The sequence below is a fragment of the Brachyhypopomus gauderio genome, chromosome 12 (assembly GCF_052324685.1).
Source record: "Brachyhypopomus gauderio isolate BG-103 chromosome 12, BGAUD_0.2, whole genome shotgun sequence".
Taxonomy (NCBI): domain Eukaryota; kingdom Metazoa; phylum Chordata; class Actinopteri; order Gymnotiformes; family Hypopomidae; genus Brachyhypopomus; species Brachyhypopomus gauderio.
In genome coordinates, this window is record NC_135222.1 from 2,394,847 (window position 1) to 2,412,685 (window position 17,839).

General features: G+C 40.4%; 2 protein-coding genes across 3 annotated transcripts in view; both read left to right on the forward strand.

The window, feature by feature from the left end:
• Positions 1 to 3,742: 3,742 nt before the first annotated feature.
• mpv17l2 (MPV17 mitochondrial inner membrane protein like 2) lies at positions 3,743 to 10,626 on the forward strand. The gene is made up of 8 exons (XM_077024368.1): positions 3,743 to 4,125; positions 5,534 to 5,695; positions 5,909 to 5,985; positions 6,415 to 6,543; positions 6,764 to 9,465; positions 9,644 to 10,021; positions 10,157 to 10,311; positions 10,425 to 10,626. Exons 1-5 carry the CDS (start codon positions 3,942 to 3,944, stop codon positions 6,854 to 6,856), a joined length of 645 nt encoding a protein of 214 aa, XP_076880483.1. The 5' UTR covers positions 3,743 to 3,941; the 3' UTR covers positions 6,857 to 9,465; positions 9,644 to 10,021; positions 10,157 to 10,311; positions 10,425 to 10,626.
• Positions 10,627 to 11,373: 747 nt separating this feature from the next.
• Positions 11,374 to 17,839, forward strand: part of LOC143528594 (3',5'-cyclic-AMP phosphodiesterase 4D-like) — a 67,164-nt gene continuing 60,698 nt past the window's right edge. Inside the window, exons 1-2 of one of the 2 annotated variants that reach the window (XM_077024369.1) lie at positions 11,374 to 11,614; positions 13,229 to 13,305. In XM_077024369.1, the coding sequence (XP_076880484.1) occupies positions 13,285 to 13,305 (21 nt within the window). In that variant the 5' untranslated portion in view covers positions 11,374 to 11,614; positions 13,229 to 13,284. The remainder of the gene's footprint in view (positions 11,615 to 13,228; positions 13,306 to 17,839) is intronic. The other variant, XM_077024371.1, reaches the window with a different exon arrangement.

Below are 17,839 nucleotides of genomic sequence, written 5' to 3' on the forward strand. Positions count from 1 at the left end.
AAAATCCTCATATATTCCCATTCCTTTTTGTAATATGACAGTATGTTAATCTCTTTTCATTCCATAAAATAATAAATTAAGGAACCAACAAATAGTGACTTTTGTTTTGTTGCCTCTGAATTTTGCCTTATTCTCAACAGCATTGCCAACAGAACTTTAGCTTTAGTATTTAAAGGCAACAGTGATGTTTAATGAGATATATAAAATATGCATATAATTGTGGTGACTACTGTGACTGGACAGAGACTCCAAGATGAGTGGGAATGTGGTGCGTATGTCTCACAGATGTGCTATGGAGGATTGACCAGTTTACTGGTCATGAGCTTAGGTGTTGTCTTGGTGACACAACTGTAGGTCATAGGTGAAGTTCACATGGGAGGAGCTCAAATGCAAGAGACTGAAACCTTTTCAGCTCTAAAAGCTGAGACAGTTGAAAGTAATGTTGAATACATGCAGAAACAAATGCAAACTTTTTTGTTTGTTTGTTTTTTCAGTTAAGTTTAGTATATAAGTTAGTATAATATTTATACGTTAGTATAAGTGCCAAACCATGACGTATTGTGGATTTTCCTCAAGGCTGATGGGTTTTTGAAAATGCCATGGTATGTGGAGTACATTGTAACATGTTGTTCCATTGTGCTCGTAAATAAGAGGCATGCTTTAGAACCTGGAAACAGTCAGCCGCAGCTCTGGAGCACGTGGTCTCCTAGGCATGTGTGTCTTATGGCGCATTTCCACTAGGGCCTGCTTGGCGCGGTACGGTTCGATACGGGTCGCTTCGCAACGGAACGGTACGGTCGCGTTGTGTTTCCATTACAATGGTGAACCACCCCAATGTGGGTGGAGTCGCTGTTGGCGCGCGGGTTGTAGTGTCGTGACATCATTTGTATGCGACCACAACACCGGCATTTGTATGCGACCACAACACCGGCACAACACCCCTTAACAAATAGCATTATTGTATCTTATTTATCTTTATCTTCATTATTGTATGTGGTTGCTCTAATTATTGATAATAATTTGGTATTACTCAAACAGGCTGAACACACCCTGCATAAAAAGCATCAGTCATACAATCAAATGAAATCAAACTTTATTATGAAATATAGATATTTAAAGTACAACATATGTAAATTATAGTTATAGTTTAAAAAAGTGCAAAAAGCAAATATATACGTATAGCTTTATATGAAATAAATATTTATAGTACTACAAGCAACATTTTGTGTGCTTTTACTGGCGTCTGTCTCGCATGGTGTTCACAAGTTCGCCAAGCACCCCGAGGAAAGCCCGGTTGAAGGAAACATTTTCCGCCAACTCCGCTCGCCTCGTCAGTGGAAGAGGAATCTTGAACGTAAAAAATAACAAATATTAAACACAAGCATTCCCGTGAAAGCAACAACAATATAGCGTAACTGCACAAAATGTGTAGCACGTCATCGCTGCTATGGCTACAGCTAACTAGCAACTAGCAAGGCTAAGAGCTAGCTATTGTACAGTAGTGACTGTGGTGGTAACATTAACTACAAACACAGCTCTAAATTCCTGCGTTTACAATAGATGCGTTCATATTACATCTTTTACGAGCCTAGTAAAACTGAAATCACAATACACTCACCATTCTCCGTGGCCTCCAGCACTGACATTGCCGTGTCTGTCCAGCTCTTTCTCTTCCGTTACTGGCTGGCCGGTGACCGTATATGACATCCATTTGCTGGAACCATTTCCAGTCTTTGCGGTTTGCTCCGCTGCGTCCGTTATGGTCCTTCACCGCCCGGTAATCGCGTTAAGCTTTTTTAGCTTAGACCGACCGGCACTGCTGAATGGACCGCTGGTAGCCATGAGTGGCCATTAGCGCGGAAACCTCGCTAAAAACCTTTACATTTCTAGTAGCCCCGTCCAGTTCGCCCTGGATTTTTTGATCGCTGATTATTAACAGAAAGGTTTGTACCTCGGCGTTTGACCAGGGAACAGACTTCGCTCCTTGGGTTTTAAAAATGGCTGAGGAGTCCATAGCATAGCGGAGGAGTCGCTCTCCTGACGCAACCTGTGACGACCAGTGTTGCCATAGTTACTTTGAAACAGTAATCCGACTACTGACTACTGACTACTTCTTTAAAAAGTAACTCAGTTAAGTTACTGACTACTTGCTTTTAAAAGTAACTAAGTTAGATTACTTTTAGTTACTTTCAGCAGAGGCTGATCCCCCGCCCCTATAACATGAAAATGACTACCAGTTCTGCCAATACTCACTTTATTGACATGTATTTTAACCGGAACATCAAAAATGACACTGGCATTTGTAAACTTTTTCTTGAAATAGGCTTACATGTTTTTTAAATAAATAAATAAGACAGTCTTTCTGTTCAACTCCGCCCACTTACAGGGTTGCCAACTGTCACGCATTGAGACACACGCATTTGACTGTCTTCACACGCTTACGCCACACTTCCGATATCTCACGCCGAAAAAAAAATCCAGTTTATTTACCTCTGATCCACATCTATGATTCAATGAGTTACTAGTTCGATCTGGCGCCAACCACCGGCGATCGATCGATCGCGATATAATACTGAATTTAGTCAATTTTACACCCCGCCCGGTAACAATTTACGTTCGCCGCCAAGCCCCGTTTTTTTTTTTTTTTTCAGGTTTGACGTTGTGTTTTTGAAAGTAGACAGCACTCTGTCGCCAGGACAGAGTGTACAACGGACCTTAATGTTGTCTTCCTTAGCCGAAATAAAATCAAAATAATGCCTGTATTTCCAGCTGCTAAAGGCGAACCTCTCCTTCCATCTGACTTTGGCGCCGCAGAGCAGAGATGACGTAACCGCGTAAGAAACGTGTAGCCAAAAAATAAGAATGAATAAATATAACCTACGTTCCCCCGAAATGCAGAAATAGTAACGCACGATGTTTTAGATAAGTAACTTTAATCTGACTACTAGTTTTTAAATAGTAGTTGCGTTAGACTACTCGTTACTGAAAAAAGTAGTCCGACTACAGTAACGCGTTACTAAGTAACGCGTTACCGGCATCACTGGTGACGACACTCCCTAGCCAATCAGTGTCATGCTGTCCCTCCACGTCACAGAACTGTACCGCTTCGGAACGGTTAGAACCTCGAGCGAGTCGGTACGAAAAAAGTACCCAAAGGGGCCGGCTCACAGGGTACTGGTACTAATGGAAACACTCACAAACCGTCGCGAATCGAACCGTACCGCGCCAAGCAGGCCCTAGTGGAAATGCGCCATTAGACTCTGGCTCAACCAATGTCTCATGGATCAAAGTATATTCAATTCAGCCATAGCCATATATTCTCACTCTCCAGTTTGTTGCCTGAATGGAAAAAAAAAACTTTTATTTTTAGATGACTAAATGCATCTCAGTAGATCTCTGCAATTTTGGCAATATCATCTGAGTTTGGCTATTTGACCTTACAATTCCAGAGCCAATGTCAAATTTAGAATTAGAAATGTTCCTTTTAAATCTTTATCATCTCAAAATGTCAGATGTGTCCTTTGTGTTATTCATATTGAATGGCCCCAGACACATACTCGTACATTTGGAACCAACCAGACTGCTACCAAAATGTTCTGCAATGAAGATGCATTGATGCATTTCAACTGGTTAAACACTGAAGCCAAAAGCCGACGTACCCTTGACAGCAAACCGACATAAAACGATCTACTAACTAAAATGAAACTTTTATTTTGAAATTGACATGCCAGATAATTAGGTTTCTGTTTCGTTAGCCATGCCTTCATTCAGAAACCTCGAGTCGAGCTGTTAGCCAGATGCTATCGCGGCTTTTGATGCAAAACAAGAATATAGTGAAGCAGGCAGATTAATAAAATTTTCGAAATTTTAACATTTAAACTTTGTAAAACCTGTAAATGATAACCTTTCTACAACAAGCCGTTTAGGTTAGCTAGTTAGCCATGATGCTCCGAAGCAAAGAGTTGCTTGTTCGGATATCCTTCTACTCGAGACCGTTTCTGTCTGGTAAATATCTGTTAGTGACCAACATAGTGAGTGGAGGCCTGCTGGGTGTGGGGGACTTTATTCAGCAGAGCAGAGCGAAGCGACAAACACCGACCAAACACCGGGACTGGTCCCGCACAGGTACCTGCGCAAGCCTCCACCGGCCAAGACCTCACTTTTATTATATTTAGCGTTAATAGCGCAGTTACCATGACATCACAGCCAGTACCAGGAAGAAGGCGCAAATCTTACGAGATTAGCAAACACCAGAAGTATTTGCAAGACGTTTAAAGTGAAGAGCCACTGTTTTAAAGAAAAAAACAAAGTTTGAAAAATGTGGTATTGAGCTAAAAGTATTTTTAATTAAGGCATGAAAAAGTAAGATTTTTAGAGCCATATCACGACATGTTCACCAGCGTCACGTATGACGTCACGAGGAGGTGATGAAATCTGTCCAAATAATTAAAACATTTATGGAACTGCGTCAAGTAAAGTTTAAGAATTATTGTCGGCAAATTAGTAAATCATAAAGTTAATTACTCAAAATGTTTTCTCACACTATGCACATATTGATACTTTCCTCTCTTCTATAAGCAAAAAAGTTTACATTTCCAGATATTAATTTGTTTGTACATAAGATACAAACAAATATCTCATATGATTTATAAATCAATTAACTGATAATTGAACCGGCTTTCTGTTGGCTTTTACATCACCACAAATTCCAAAGATTGTACTTACATGTATTTATGTACATTGATATGGAGTGGACATCAAAATTCATTAGTTGTCCGTTAGCCTTATTCATCATTCACTCGAGTTAGTTAGACTGCAAAATGAAATCGCTTTCAGTTCATACATTATGTTGTCATATGACTAAGTGTAATTAAATGGTCTATATCTGGGGTAAAATTACAAGGTCATTGCAGTCAGTCGAGGCATCCCAGAGAATGTGGGTGATATGGATTCTCATGGCCAAGGTTACTATGATGTTAAAGACTACATAATGACTGGCATGATTGAAATATTAAGAAAAGTTTCATGGTGTGATGTCTTAGCTCACAGTTTGGTGTGCCATTTAACCAATGATTGTCTTAATCATTTTCTTATTTTGACACTAAAAACAAAAATTCCTGGACATATCGTAATGAGTTCAAGTATATGCCTTTGTTTATTATTCGTGTGATTGTATATAGGTTGAAATGCAGCAGAATTTGGTTAGCAATCATGTTTCTGTTTCATCTGTATGTTGTTTCCACATACAGATTAGCTCTTTTTAGAAAGAAGCAAAACTATACCCCCCCCCCCCCCCCCCCCCCCCCCCAACACCACCAATTACATTTATTTACAATAAAAGCTGAGTGGTATTAGGAAACAATGATCACCTTAAACACCTTAAAGCTATTTTGTGACATGTGTTGTGAAATGCGCTATATAAATAAATTTGACTTTGACTTTGATCAAAGGTTGTTGTTTTTTCAGTTATAACATTTGTACTTGAAATTAACCCCTGATTGCACCTTAATCTTAACTATTACTCTCCGTCCAGGTCGCATGTGTGTAGTTGGGTGTTCCATGGGACCCTTCCTCCACTACTGGTATCTGTGGTTGGACAGGCTCTATTCCGGAAAAGCCCTGAAAACCGTTGCCAAGAAAGTTTTGATAGACCAGATGGTTGCATCCCCACTGCTTGGGGCATGGTACTTCATAGGTATGGCCCAGGCCCTTTGTTAAATATTTGCATTATACACAACATAAATGTAGTCGATGTTTAATCATGACCTGTTTGTGGCCCAGGTTTGCTTCCTAACTGCATAGCTCACATGTCTACCCTCCACTGAGCCACTGCTGCTACAGGACATAGATTTGTGTTTCCAAAGTATTGACTGAAGGTGCTGCTAACAGGCCCGTGTGTGTGTTTCAGGCTTGGCCATCATGGAGGGCAGTGGTGTGGAGACGGGCTGTGCTGAGTTTAAAGAGAAGTTCTGGGAATTCTATAAGGTACATTTTGCAGTCTTAATTCCATATTTCCCAGAAGTACCTTTTCAGTTTTATCTTGTAAAACTGTTGTTGAGAATTGCTTAGCAAGCATTTACATATTGTTTCGCAAAATAAAGTAATGAGTTACAGATTACTCAAAATGTGTAATGTTGATGGGAAGTGAAAAATTAACAAGCAACAGGCAGTAGATGAAATTCATAAACTATTTTTGTCATATCTCCACACACACACACACACACACACTCTTTCTGGGACAGAAAGAGATTAAAATGCACCAAGTGTACAACGTGCTTGCCCAGCTGATGGAGGACCTCTGTCTGAAACGTCCTGTTTCTCTGGAAACTTTATGTACTTCACTGCTTTTTATCTCTCTACATATCTTACTGACGTGTGTGTTTTAAAAGGAAAACAATGTTTTTGTGTTACTAGGCGGACTGGTGTGTCTGGCCGACAGCACAGATGATCAACTTTTACTTCCTGCCAGCTACACTTCGGGTTTTGTATGTAAATACAGTTACATTAGGATGGGACACCTACCTCTCTTATCTTAAACACAGAGTGAGTTCTCTTGACCTCATTTTAGACTTGGTTTATAATAAAGTAATGTGCCAAAAGAGAACCAGTTAGAGGCACATAGAGTTAGATTTTTGCTCTCTGAAAGAGTTTTTTTCTGGACTTGACTCACTTCACATGAATTTGTCTAAGGTTGAAAAGATCTCTTCCAGACATGTGTTTAAATGATGTGTAAAACTAACTTCAACCGCATTTCATATTTTAGGATATAGATGAAAGGCCGGACCACATTGAGCCAGAAACACAGGACCCACCTGTGCCTCGCCCCTCCATGACACATGTGGATGACAAACTCTAGATCCCACCATGCTTAGCTCTGCTTTAACTTATGGACCTAGAATGATCACAAAAGTATGTTAATTCTGGAAGAGTATTAATTTGATGTATCGTCTTAAAACGGTTATGATTCTGCCATGTATTTTGTGGCTTAAATTAATCCTGCTGAAGGAGTCCAGAGTTCAGTACTGAAACTGAGATGTCATTTGTCATTTCTCCTTTGTGGCAAGGGGGGTGTTGCTGGCTGGTTCCAGACAGCACTGTCGGCCCGGTTAAGTCACGGTGTCCGCCGTAGCTTGAACAGGTTGTCATCTCCTCTCTCACGCCCAGGGGCACTGCGTCTTGAAAAGATGAAGTGTCATGCTCAACAACCCTTGTGCTGGTTTTGGCATGGGTAGTTTAAATAATCTGGCTTCAGATCTATATTTGACATTTATAGACTGTCAGATGCCAATAAAGTAGACTGTAGACGAAGCCTAACAAATAATATGGAATTCTTTGGGCTAATGGCCTCCAATGTTTACCACATCTGTAGTGTGGTTTAACTGGCAAGTATTCAAATGAATATAATAAATACGATGGAGAAAATACTGTACTTGGAGGTCTAAGCACTCCCTCAGAAAAGCTATATGAGTTATAGTAATGTATAGTTCATTTTGCAGCACTGAAGTAACTGGCTACAGTATTTCAGACTCGCAGTGTGACTCAGGTTATCATTAATTACAGAGTCTGGCTACTCTGTACAGTGTGCAAGTGATCACAAACTGCAGAAGTGGTTCATAACTGATATCCAGTATAACGCAGCCATAGATCAGCTGTAAACTTGCGTTGTGACGCACACAGTCTCCAGTATAAGAACCATCCTCAGTAATCCTGGAGGACTCCAGGACTTCAATCACATACATGTAATACATGTGACTTCTTTGTCTCCATTGTTGCCTGTTGTGTCAATGGTTTGTGTGAAAAGTTTCCATTATATTTGCATTTCTGGTTGTGTTTATAGATTCAAATCATATTTGAATGGTAGTATTAAAATAAATATCGCTTGCGCTGTTTGTCACAATATTGTTATTTTGCCTTGTTTCTGAGCTGTTTGTCTTAATTTTTCACGTTTTTCACGATTATAGAATATAAAACACTTGAATTAGTTCTGTTCTATAACTGTCAAAGTTTAAAGAGGTCTTAGGATGTTCTGTACAATGTTTCCAAATTGTTATGCAAATAATATTTTCTCAGATTTTCCAAAATTACCTATATGAATTGCAGTCATTGTAATTTTCCATTCATCAACAATTAGAGTAAAATTGAAAGGTTTTTGAACACACTGCCAATGATATCAGTAATATATATAAACTCAATGCATGTTCCAAATTATTATGCACAGCAGAGTTTTCAACCTTTTCATTTTTATAAAGAACACAAAAAATGGATGGTCATTTGTGGAATTATAAGCATTAGGCATTAGCAGGTTATTACAAACTGAAATCAAACAGTTTTCAAGTCAAAACTTTATTCTAGGTGATGTTACATTTGCACATTTGTTCTAAAGGAGCTTCTGAACTCTCTCATCCATTGAATTTGTCTTTTGGATCATATCTGCTTCTGTTGTTGTGCATGAGGACAGAATACCCTCCCAGAGATGTTGCTTAGATGTGAATGTCCTCCTGCCATCACAGACACTCCTTTTGATGATGCTCCAGAGGTTCTCAATGGGGTTGAGGTCAGGGGAGCATGGGGGCCACATCATACGTTTGTCCCCTTTTATGTCCATAGCAGCCAGAGATGCAAATGTGTTCTTTGCAGCATGAGACGGTGCATTATCATGCATGAAAATGATCTTGCTGTGGAATGCACGGTTCTTCTTATTGAACCATGGCAGGAAGTGCTGTTGAGAAACTCCACATACATTATGGAGGTCAGCTTTACCCCATCAGGGATCCTAAAGGGGCCAACAATCTCTCTCCCCATGATTCCAGCCCAAAACATTACGCCACCTCCTCCGCCTTCTTAAGTAGTCTTGCCTTTAATTGGATACACCTGCCAAACTAATTAGCTCAGGTGGCTGCAATTGCTTTCAGTGATATAAAGAGCCCGGACACACATCACCATCAATGGGTTTAACTGAAAAAAATAAAAAATAATAAAATCCTTACCTTATCACTCCTAAACACTTTTTGCACAATAATTTGGAACACTGTATGTCCTGTATCCATCATTTTTAAAGAACCAAAATTAAACAATGTTGATGAGTGCACATGTTGATGAGTGATCTTGGTCACTATTATTTATTTAATAAACCTCATTTGTGGATGTGATTTTGATCAATTATCCATGTATGTTTTTAAAACAGATTGGTTGTGCCAATAGTGCTCCATTGTTTTAAAATGGATTTTATCAGTGCAAACAGTGACTAAATAAAGTCAGGTATTATTGATGAGCTTCTGTTGGAGAAACAAACCACACCTCTATATAGCCACATCCTGTTAGGGACGTGAGTTCTGCCTACTTCACCGCACCTCCATCAATTCTCGGCATGTTGTTTCGGTTCTGTATGTAGGTTACTTGTGCGCAGCATGGCTAAAGTGTTGCATGCCATTACATTTTTTATCCTTGTTTCAGAAGTCTCTCGAGGTAAGTCTGATAGGTGGTTTTCATCAGAACTTTACAATTCCACAAAATGTTAAGGGTGTCATGTGTCTGCTGGAGAGAATGTAACGTATACTATTAATTTTGTATGATCACCTGTTCATCGAATGGTGTGCCAGGCTGATCGATGCATTGAGTGAAAATCGCACTTCTGCTCAAACAGGCGAAGGCATCAATGAGACTGCAACGACCACTTTGGCCACTGTTTCAACCACGACACTATCTACACAACACAACTCCACAGATGCGCACCAGACATCCAGTGGTTACTTCAGCACGGTGACCACAAAGACGGAGACAACCGGGACGCTTCCATCACACAGTCCGTCCGTCAATCAGTCAGATGTGTCGACACATCCTTCGTGGACATCAGCCACCTCACATCAAGGCAACAGCAGCATCTCCGAAGGACCAACAACCACTCCGGCTGTTAAAAACGACAGTACAGGAGCCCCTGCGCGGTCGAGCACCTACATCTTCTCATCTTCTCAACATCCTACATCTCATTCAGCAGGAAGTGTGAACACAAGTTCTACCACAGGTACAGGGTATAGCCGAGACATTGAGCACTTCATCACGCTTGGACAAGTATTGTAAAAGCATTTGTTTTGCTCTAAACTTTTCATGAGCAGTTTGAGGTGCTCGGCATGACTGTTGTACCCATCCTTCCGTGTAGTTTCTTATGGAAGCGGTCGGCAGGCAGCAAACGCAGGACTCGTGTCTGTCCTGTGTGTCTTCTTTATCGTTCTGGCTTTGGTACTTTTTGTTGTGATCGTCAAGGCCATCCGCTCCAGGAAACCACAGTTTGAAAGGCTGGATGATTTACCAATGGCGAGTTCATATTTACTCAGCTCACACCCTTTAATACAACTGTACACGTTGCAGTCTATTACCATCTGCCAACATTTTCATGGTTTTCACTGTTGCTCTGTTTCCTTCTCTAGAACAAGATGAACGAGGACGCACCATTTGCCAAGTACTCTCCAAATTAAAGACGTATTATTTTTCTAAATAAATATTCCCATCCAGTTTGAGCCACAAATGTCTCAGGGGCCTCGCTTGAAATGGGTTCTGCATTAAAGGGCCCAGGCCCCCTGCTCCAAATCAAGATGCTACTGCAGCTTAAAGGTGCACAAATAAAGTATAAAATGTGTTTTACGGAGTGGACGAGTCCTGTTTCTGACCTCCGTTTCCCACACACTAGTGAAATTAACATGTAGAGTGGACAGTCTCAAAAGGTTAGAAACTAAGTTAGTGGTTATTTCCATGTATTTGAATATCAGATCAGCCGGTTAACTGTTTTAAAGGAAAATGTTTCAGCTGACATATTTTGGACAGTATAAATAAACTTTATGTGGGTTGGTGTGCAAGTGCGAGTGCATACATAGAAATGTTAATTTAATTTAATCGAGCCACCAAACCATTGAATAAGGTTACATACCGTTTGCCTATATGTAAAATTTAATCATACGTTTTGCATCCGAACAATACTTAGACGTATTAACAGAATACATCGCACATAAAAACAAGCGAGGGAAACACGTAACCCAACTTTGTATAAGCATAAGAACGGGAGAAAAACCGAGGAGTTGGCAGGTAATACCATTTAACTCCGGCAGTAATACGCGCAGTTTTCATAATCCACTTGTAATCTGTAATATTGACTTCATCCACGAGACGGCGTGTATAATACATACAACGCTCTTAATGTTCACAAGTACTACAACTTTGATGCAGTTGATGTTTTAAAATAGAAATACAATACATTTCCGAATGAATGAAGAGTAATCATGAATGTATACTATCATTTGGTCTAACTACTAACTAAAAACAAAGGCCTAAAGGATAAAGCGCTGTTAATCTGGACCTCTTCCTAGTCCCAGTAGAAGTACACGCTTCTTTGTTTACATCCATAGTTACTCATTTCCTGCCCGTGACTAGATAAGTCATTTACTACCAAATCTTTGGTTTGGAGTTTGAAGTCTGAAACACGGTAATTGACCTGCACATAAAAATGTAGTGAACCTCACGGTATCAGCTCACTCAGCCCACCTTGGACAACAAGCACCGGCGTCTTTTCCTGAACTTCTGCGACTACGAAGACGACAAAAACTTGACGAGGCGAAACGTTCAGGTACGTGTAGAGTTGGTCAGAACCGGACCCTGTCGTCGTCTGTGGGCACGTTAGGACCTTTTACTTATTTGAATTCACTTAAGCTACAACATATCTCTGAAGTATCTTTATTATTCGCTGTAAAGTTACTTTTTAAAAGTTTTATTATTGTCGTTGTTGTTTATGTGTGAAAATAGTGTAGATTAAGTTTTGGTTGGCTTGTTCAGTATATAACAAGGTAACGAGTCTTGCTAAAGTAAGACAATCACGAATTCACAGAACCTAACTGATTAAAATTTAACATTTTAATGTACAGAGAGCTTCTCTTTTCACGGTCTTTTCTCGTCGTGACGAACTCAGCCTAACTTTCACATTAATAACACATCTTCACGTGTTCTTTTTGTGTGAAAACAACGATATTATACATTATGGAGATGGTTTCAAACATCATGGTTTCAACCATAATGGTGAGGTAGGCTCTATGAATAACAGGCATTTTTATAAAACTTTTGTGCAATGCATGTTATAGCCTAACCCACAGTGAGGATGAAGTTATATCCCGAAATTGTCCTCTGGGTGGTGTCTCGGTACCACAAGGCGTTTTTTTTTATTTAATCGAACATTTCAGTTAAGCTCTTAATCACGTTAATGGCATCATTGCCAAAAAAATCTGTTCTACATCCTTCTTCTTCAAGTAAGATTCTCATTTTCTTATTCATTCAAAACAAAGTTAAGTTAATACAAGAAAATATTAAAATGTTTCTGGATGAATGCTCCTTAACCCCAGTGGAATTTCAGCATGTTAACATATTGGGAAAGTAATGACATAATGAAAGTGTCTCTATAATGGAAGAAGATTAGCCTGCTCAGTCCAGCATTATAAAATGGTTCCAAATCATTTCATTCAGTTAAGAACCACTTGTAAGTTCTGATGTCCAGGACTTATTCGTTTGATATAATGCTAACAACAGTGTTGTATGTACATTATCTTTCATCGTTCACTTATACTTACTTACTTACTTCATCATCAATCTTACTGGATGGATGTCCCGTTTGTCTATGCGTCACCTAATATTTGTCTCAGCAGAGCCCCATGTGAGAGGGACAGCAATCTGCTTGTCTTCCTTTCCTCATGAATATTTAAGAGTGTGATTTAGTCTTCCTACATTGTATTCTGGGCGGTGGTGGGGGGCGGTGGTGGTGGGTGGTGGGGGGCGGTGGTGGGGGGCGGTGGTGGTGGGTGGTGGGGGGCGGTGGTGGTGGGTGGGTGTCGCACCCTCAACAGATTTTCATCACAGATTGATGACATATTCAAGCTGAAGTCAATGATCAGCAATGTTATGATTCACCTGTCTTTATCACTACAGCCTGCGTCAGAGCAAAGGACACTTCAAAGGAGCTCGTAATTGGGCCTTATGACATCTGATGATAACTACACAACTTAATAGACTGCAGCTTGCAAATGGTTAATATTTGATCAAAAGCAGTCTTAAGAGCTTAAGGAAAGATAATGCACATGGACGTTATTGCCTTCCTTGAGTTTGACCTTTTACCTCTGGCCCGGCGACAGACTCTAGCGTAGCCATCTCTGTCATCCATATCATGCATGCATTATTTCTTTGTTTGGTATTTCAGAAGGACAGGTTGCTTCTTGCCAAATAGAAGACAACACAGACGCAAACTTCTGTGCGATGTCCCGTCTATCAACAGAGGTAAGACACATGCACACAGACCTGTGGCCAGACACATATGACACAAGTGAATCATTTTGAATCCTGGGTGTCAGTCACCCTGACAATACCATTATAAAGCCATTGCCTTTTAAGTTAGTGAACAAGAGGTTTTATATGATCAAAGAACTTGTGTCTCCTTCACATGCATATACATGCACACTAATTGTGGATAAACCCCAAGTTTGTGCTATTATAAAAGCGTATTTAATGCATAGGAATTTACACAATTTACACATAGTCCACCCAAGCTTAGTACATTGTACAACACACTTCCATACTACAACACACACACACACACACACACACACACACACACACCTAGTAAGCTTGCTCGGTTGCAAGAATTTTTAAAGATGAAATTAGCACCTCCAGAACACATCAGCATGTGTTGGGGTTGCAAGGAAGTCAACGCTGAATAATTTTAGCGAGAAGTGGCAGCTGTTGGTAATTCATCATACAGCATAAATCCACAAGTGGACATCAAGGCTTGGCTCACAACTTTTGCTTTTGCTCTAGAAACATATTGTAAGTTTTGCTTAGCTTTAGCATGCTGACTCTTTGGAAGCTGTTATTTTTAGAGAACAGTGTCATCGACCCTTTCATGATGAAAAGTATCATATGGACCTGACATGAATAAACAGATGCAAAAATCGAGTCACTGATAATGTCTTCTGTTGAACGTCACATTACAACAAGCCAGCATTATCCAATAGCAGAAAGCCTATTTGCATACTTTGAAAAATAAGTGTCCATGCCAAGGAGAGGTGGGCCGGGCCCCTTATGTTTGCCCCCAGACCCACGAATAGCTAGCAGAGGCACTGACAGTGTTGGCACATGTTTACACGCCCAACACACCAGGACCATTTGTGATGAGACTGAGCTGTGATATTGCTCTAAATCAGTTTCTCTCACAATTATATATTAAGATGAGATATGACTCTGAGACACCATGAGTCTTCACAGAATTGTGTTCCTGGTCAACAAACCAGTAACTAGGGGCCTCACTAGACCCAGTTTATTGGAGTTTCCGTGCCCTATGATAATAATGGGGGTAAAAGGTCAATAAGTCATAATCCTTTAAGTTTTGGCCTAGGTTGTTGAGCAGAATGACACAAGCACTAATGTTGGCACCATGTGAATTCACTAAAGGTATTATGTATAATGGTTTTCTATAACATATTTTACAATGTTCAATGTTTGAACCAGATTTTTTCAATTTCTCTGGTCACTACTATATGGAGCAAGCAAGAGAAATTAACCTACCTTTTTGCAAGCTTGTGGATCTAGATACTATGGACCGAAGATGCAAACCAAAATCACATGTAGCTATAATGTCTCAAAGCAATTATTTCACATGTAAATGTGTCACAATATTACTAAAACAAAATGTACATTACTGCACACAATTTCATTTCAATTTTTCCTCCCGACAGTACTGAGAGTGTAGTCAGAACGTGAGCAGGCAACATGTCGGAAGAGAAAAAGAACAGAGAACTTGAAAGCAGATGTAGACCATGTAGAATCAGAAAAATTGAGTAAATAAAAGAGGGAGAAGGGAAAAGAGTAAGAGAACAGGAGAAAGGAGTGGGCTTATTAAAAATACCACAAGCACAATTCTACCTTGGCGACTGACAGGCACAGAGGTTGGGCCTCTTTAATTGTGTGTGTGCCTCAGTACAACAGGTAGCCTAGAAACACCCCTGCCAGTAACAAACACTGTATTCAAGACACAATTCCCCCTTCCCCTCTCTCTCTCTCTCTCTCTCTCTCTCTCTCTCTCTCTCTCTCTCTCTCTCTCTCTCTCTCTCTCTCTCTCTCTCTCTCTCTCTCTCTCTGTCATGAGATTCAGTTTCAGGGGGCGTTAGCAGGGAGCCTCTTCATTAAATGTCATAGTCAAAACAGATTCAATTACAGGACAAATTAAGAACAACACAAAGGAAAATCAGCATGCATCAGGAATAGGGCTCATCAGTGTTCACTGACTGATTACAGTTATTAGACAAATATTCAAGTATACAATCACTTAATTAATGGACTTTAATCAGATTGTGTAACGATCTGCGCAGGGCAGAACAGGTAGACGGACACAAACGCTGAGGAGAGCGAGATTTATTACAGGAAATTCCATAGGCAGAGTCGATGTAACGGGCATGGGTCATAACGGGTTGGCAATCCTGACATGAAATGTACAAAGGCATGAACACGGACAAGGAAAACAACAAGGAGGACTCACAAAACAGCAGCACTGGGGCGAACAGGCAAAACACAGCGAAAAACAAAAAGACCGACAACTAGACCTGGGAGACACAGGGACTAATATTCACAGGACTAAACAAGGGACAGGTGATGACAATGACACAGGGGCGTGGTAACAAACAAGGAATCCATCAAAACCAACGAGCAGGGCGGGACAACCAGGCAGGGAACACGGACATGAGGGAACCCAGAGTGACAGCTACGAGAGGGGGCGTTGCCCTACGTGACAGATTGCTTTGTTTGCCTTTGCGTCTTCAGCTACTGTACTGCATATGATATTCTTGAATACTGATACATATTCAATATATCCATGCTGTCATAACATATGTTTGTATTGTCTTTGTGGCAGATTCTGAAATTATATAAAATGATATAACATTGTATTATTATTATTATTATTATTATTATTATTATTATGTTAAGAAGTTTTAGTTTTTTAAGGGCAATAGTACATAAGTATGCATATATTTAATAAGCTGTCCAGTCAAAATCCCCAAGGTTGCCAGATAACCTACCCCTTTCATTTAAATAGTTATGAAAGACATAGGGCATGGAAACATTTTACTGGGGCATATGCTCCAATAAACTGGGTCTAGTGAGGCCCCTGGTTACTGGTTTGTTGACCAGGAACACAATTCTGTGAAGACTCATGGTGTCTCAGAGTCATATCTCATCTTAATATATAATTGTGAGAGAAACTGATTTCGAGCAATATCACAGCTCAGTCTCATCACAATTGGTCCTGGTGTGTTGGGCATGTAAACATGTGCCAACACTGTCAGTGCCTCTGCTAGCTATTCGTGGGTCTGGGTGCAAACATAAGGGGCCCGGCCCACCTCTCCTTGGCATGGACACTTATTTTTCAAAGTATGCAAATAGGCTTTCTGCTATTGGATAATGCTTCCTCAAAAGTACATCGATTACAGGTTACAGATGTGAGTCCATGTATAACGGCCCCCTGCGTGCATCCACACCGGCGTCCCTGCACACTGTAACATACACGTATGACGTTCGCCTGTGCCTTGTTGCTGAGCAGATGGCGCACAGTCAGACCACGGCCACGTTGCGTGGTGACTCTTTCCCACCATGCTCATTTGATACGTTTATATTGCATTAAGGCCAGGATACTGAGCAGAGGCACCAGAGTAGATCAGAGCTACACACTCGATTCAAACACCGCATTACAGACACGTTCCAAAAAGCGGTACTAGTTGCAGAAATTATGAAGTCATTCTTTCAGTGCATTTACAGACGTGCAGGTGTTACGTATGATATCGTTTGATTATATAAATTTTTTTTGTTGTATAAATAAATGTTGTATAAAGCATCAAATGCAATTAGGCACACCAAACACTCTTTGGGACCAATGAATTCCTACAAACAGGAATGAACTTAATTTCACAGTGATATTACTTGGGTTCACATTGATAAAGGTAAATGCTCAATACAGCATAATTCTTTCTTTTTGTTTCTCTTCCAGTTCCAATTAGCCATCATTCTTGTCACCACACGCTGTACTAAATGGTTCGGTACCAGGTGGCATTGGCAGAGAATCTCAATGCTGTGTGAGGATTGTTAAAACCTGGGCAGATTTCTGGGCAAGCAGCTAAAATCAGCCTTCCCAAATGCCAGCCTCTGCAGACAATAAAATAGCCACAGAGACCCGAGGAGGCCAGAATCTGCACTTCCTTCTAAGTATCATACCGCGCGCAATCAGTCAGACCGCGCTCACAGCTCGCCAGCCAGACGTTATTGCGAAACCTGTGGCAGGAAGGGGAGTGTAGTGTGTTTCCTAAAGAACTGCTGAATGTAGAGTGAGACTGGGTAGACTTGCTCAGACATGATTCTTGTGTTGCAACACAAGCTCTTCTTCTCGGTTTCTCTGGGAAGCTTCAGTTAGCTATATAGTCTTTGACGTTGTATTTAAGTTGTTTTACTGATCTTTGCAGTTGGGATTTTCTCAGGGTTTTTCTCCTTTACATGCTTTACATTTTCTCGGTATGTATTTTCAATATCCGACCTTTAATACCAAAGGTTGTTTTTGAGTACAAAGAATGATCATCTTTAAGGTAAACAGAAATGTCCAGGCCGATATTAGTGCAGCTGTAAAGTTTCCTCATAAAGCTGAAGAAATCTCTTGTTTGTGGTTTCATGGGAGTCAGAACCTGTTTGGTTTTCCCTGAGCTCAGTGTTTACATGTCAACACAACAATGGCCCCAAACATTTTCAGAATGTATCCAAAATGCCTGCTTCTGAA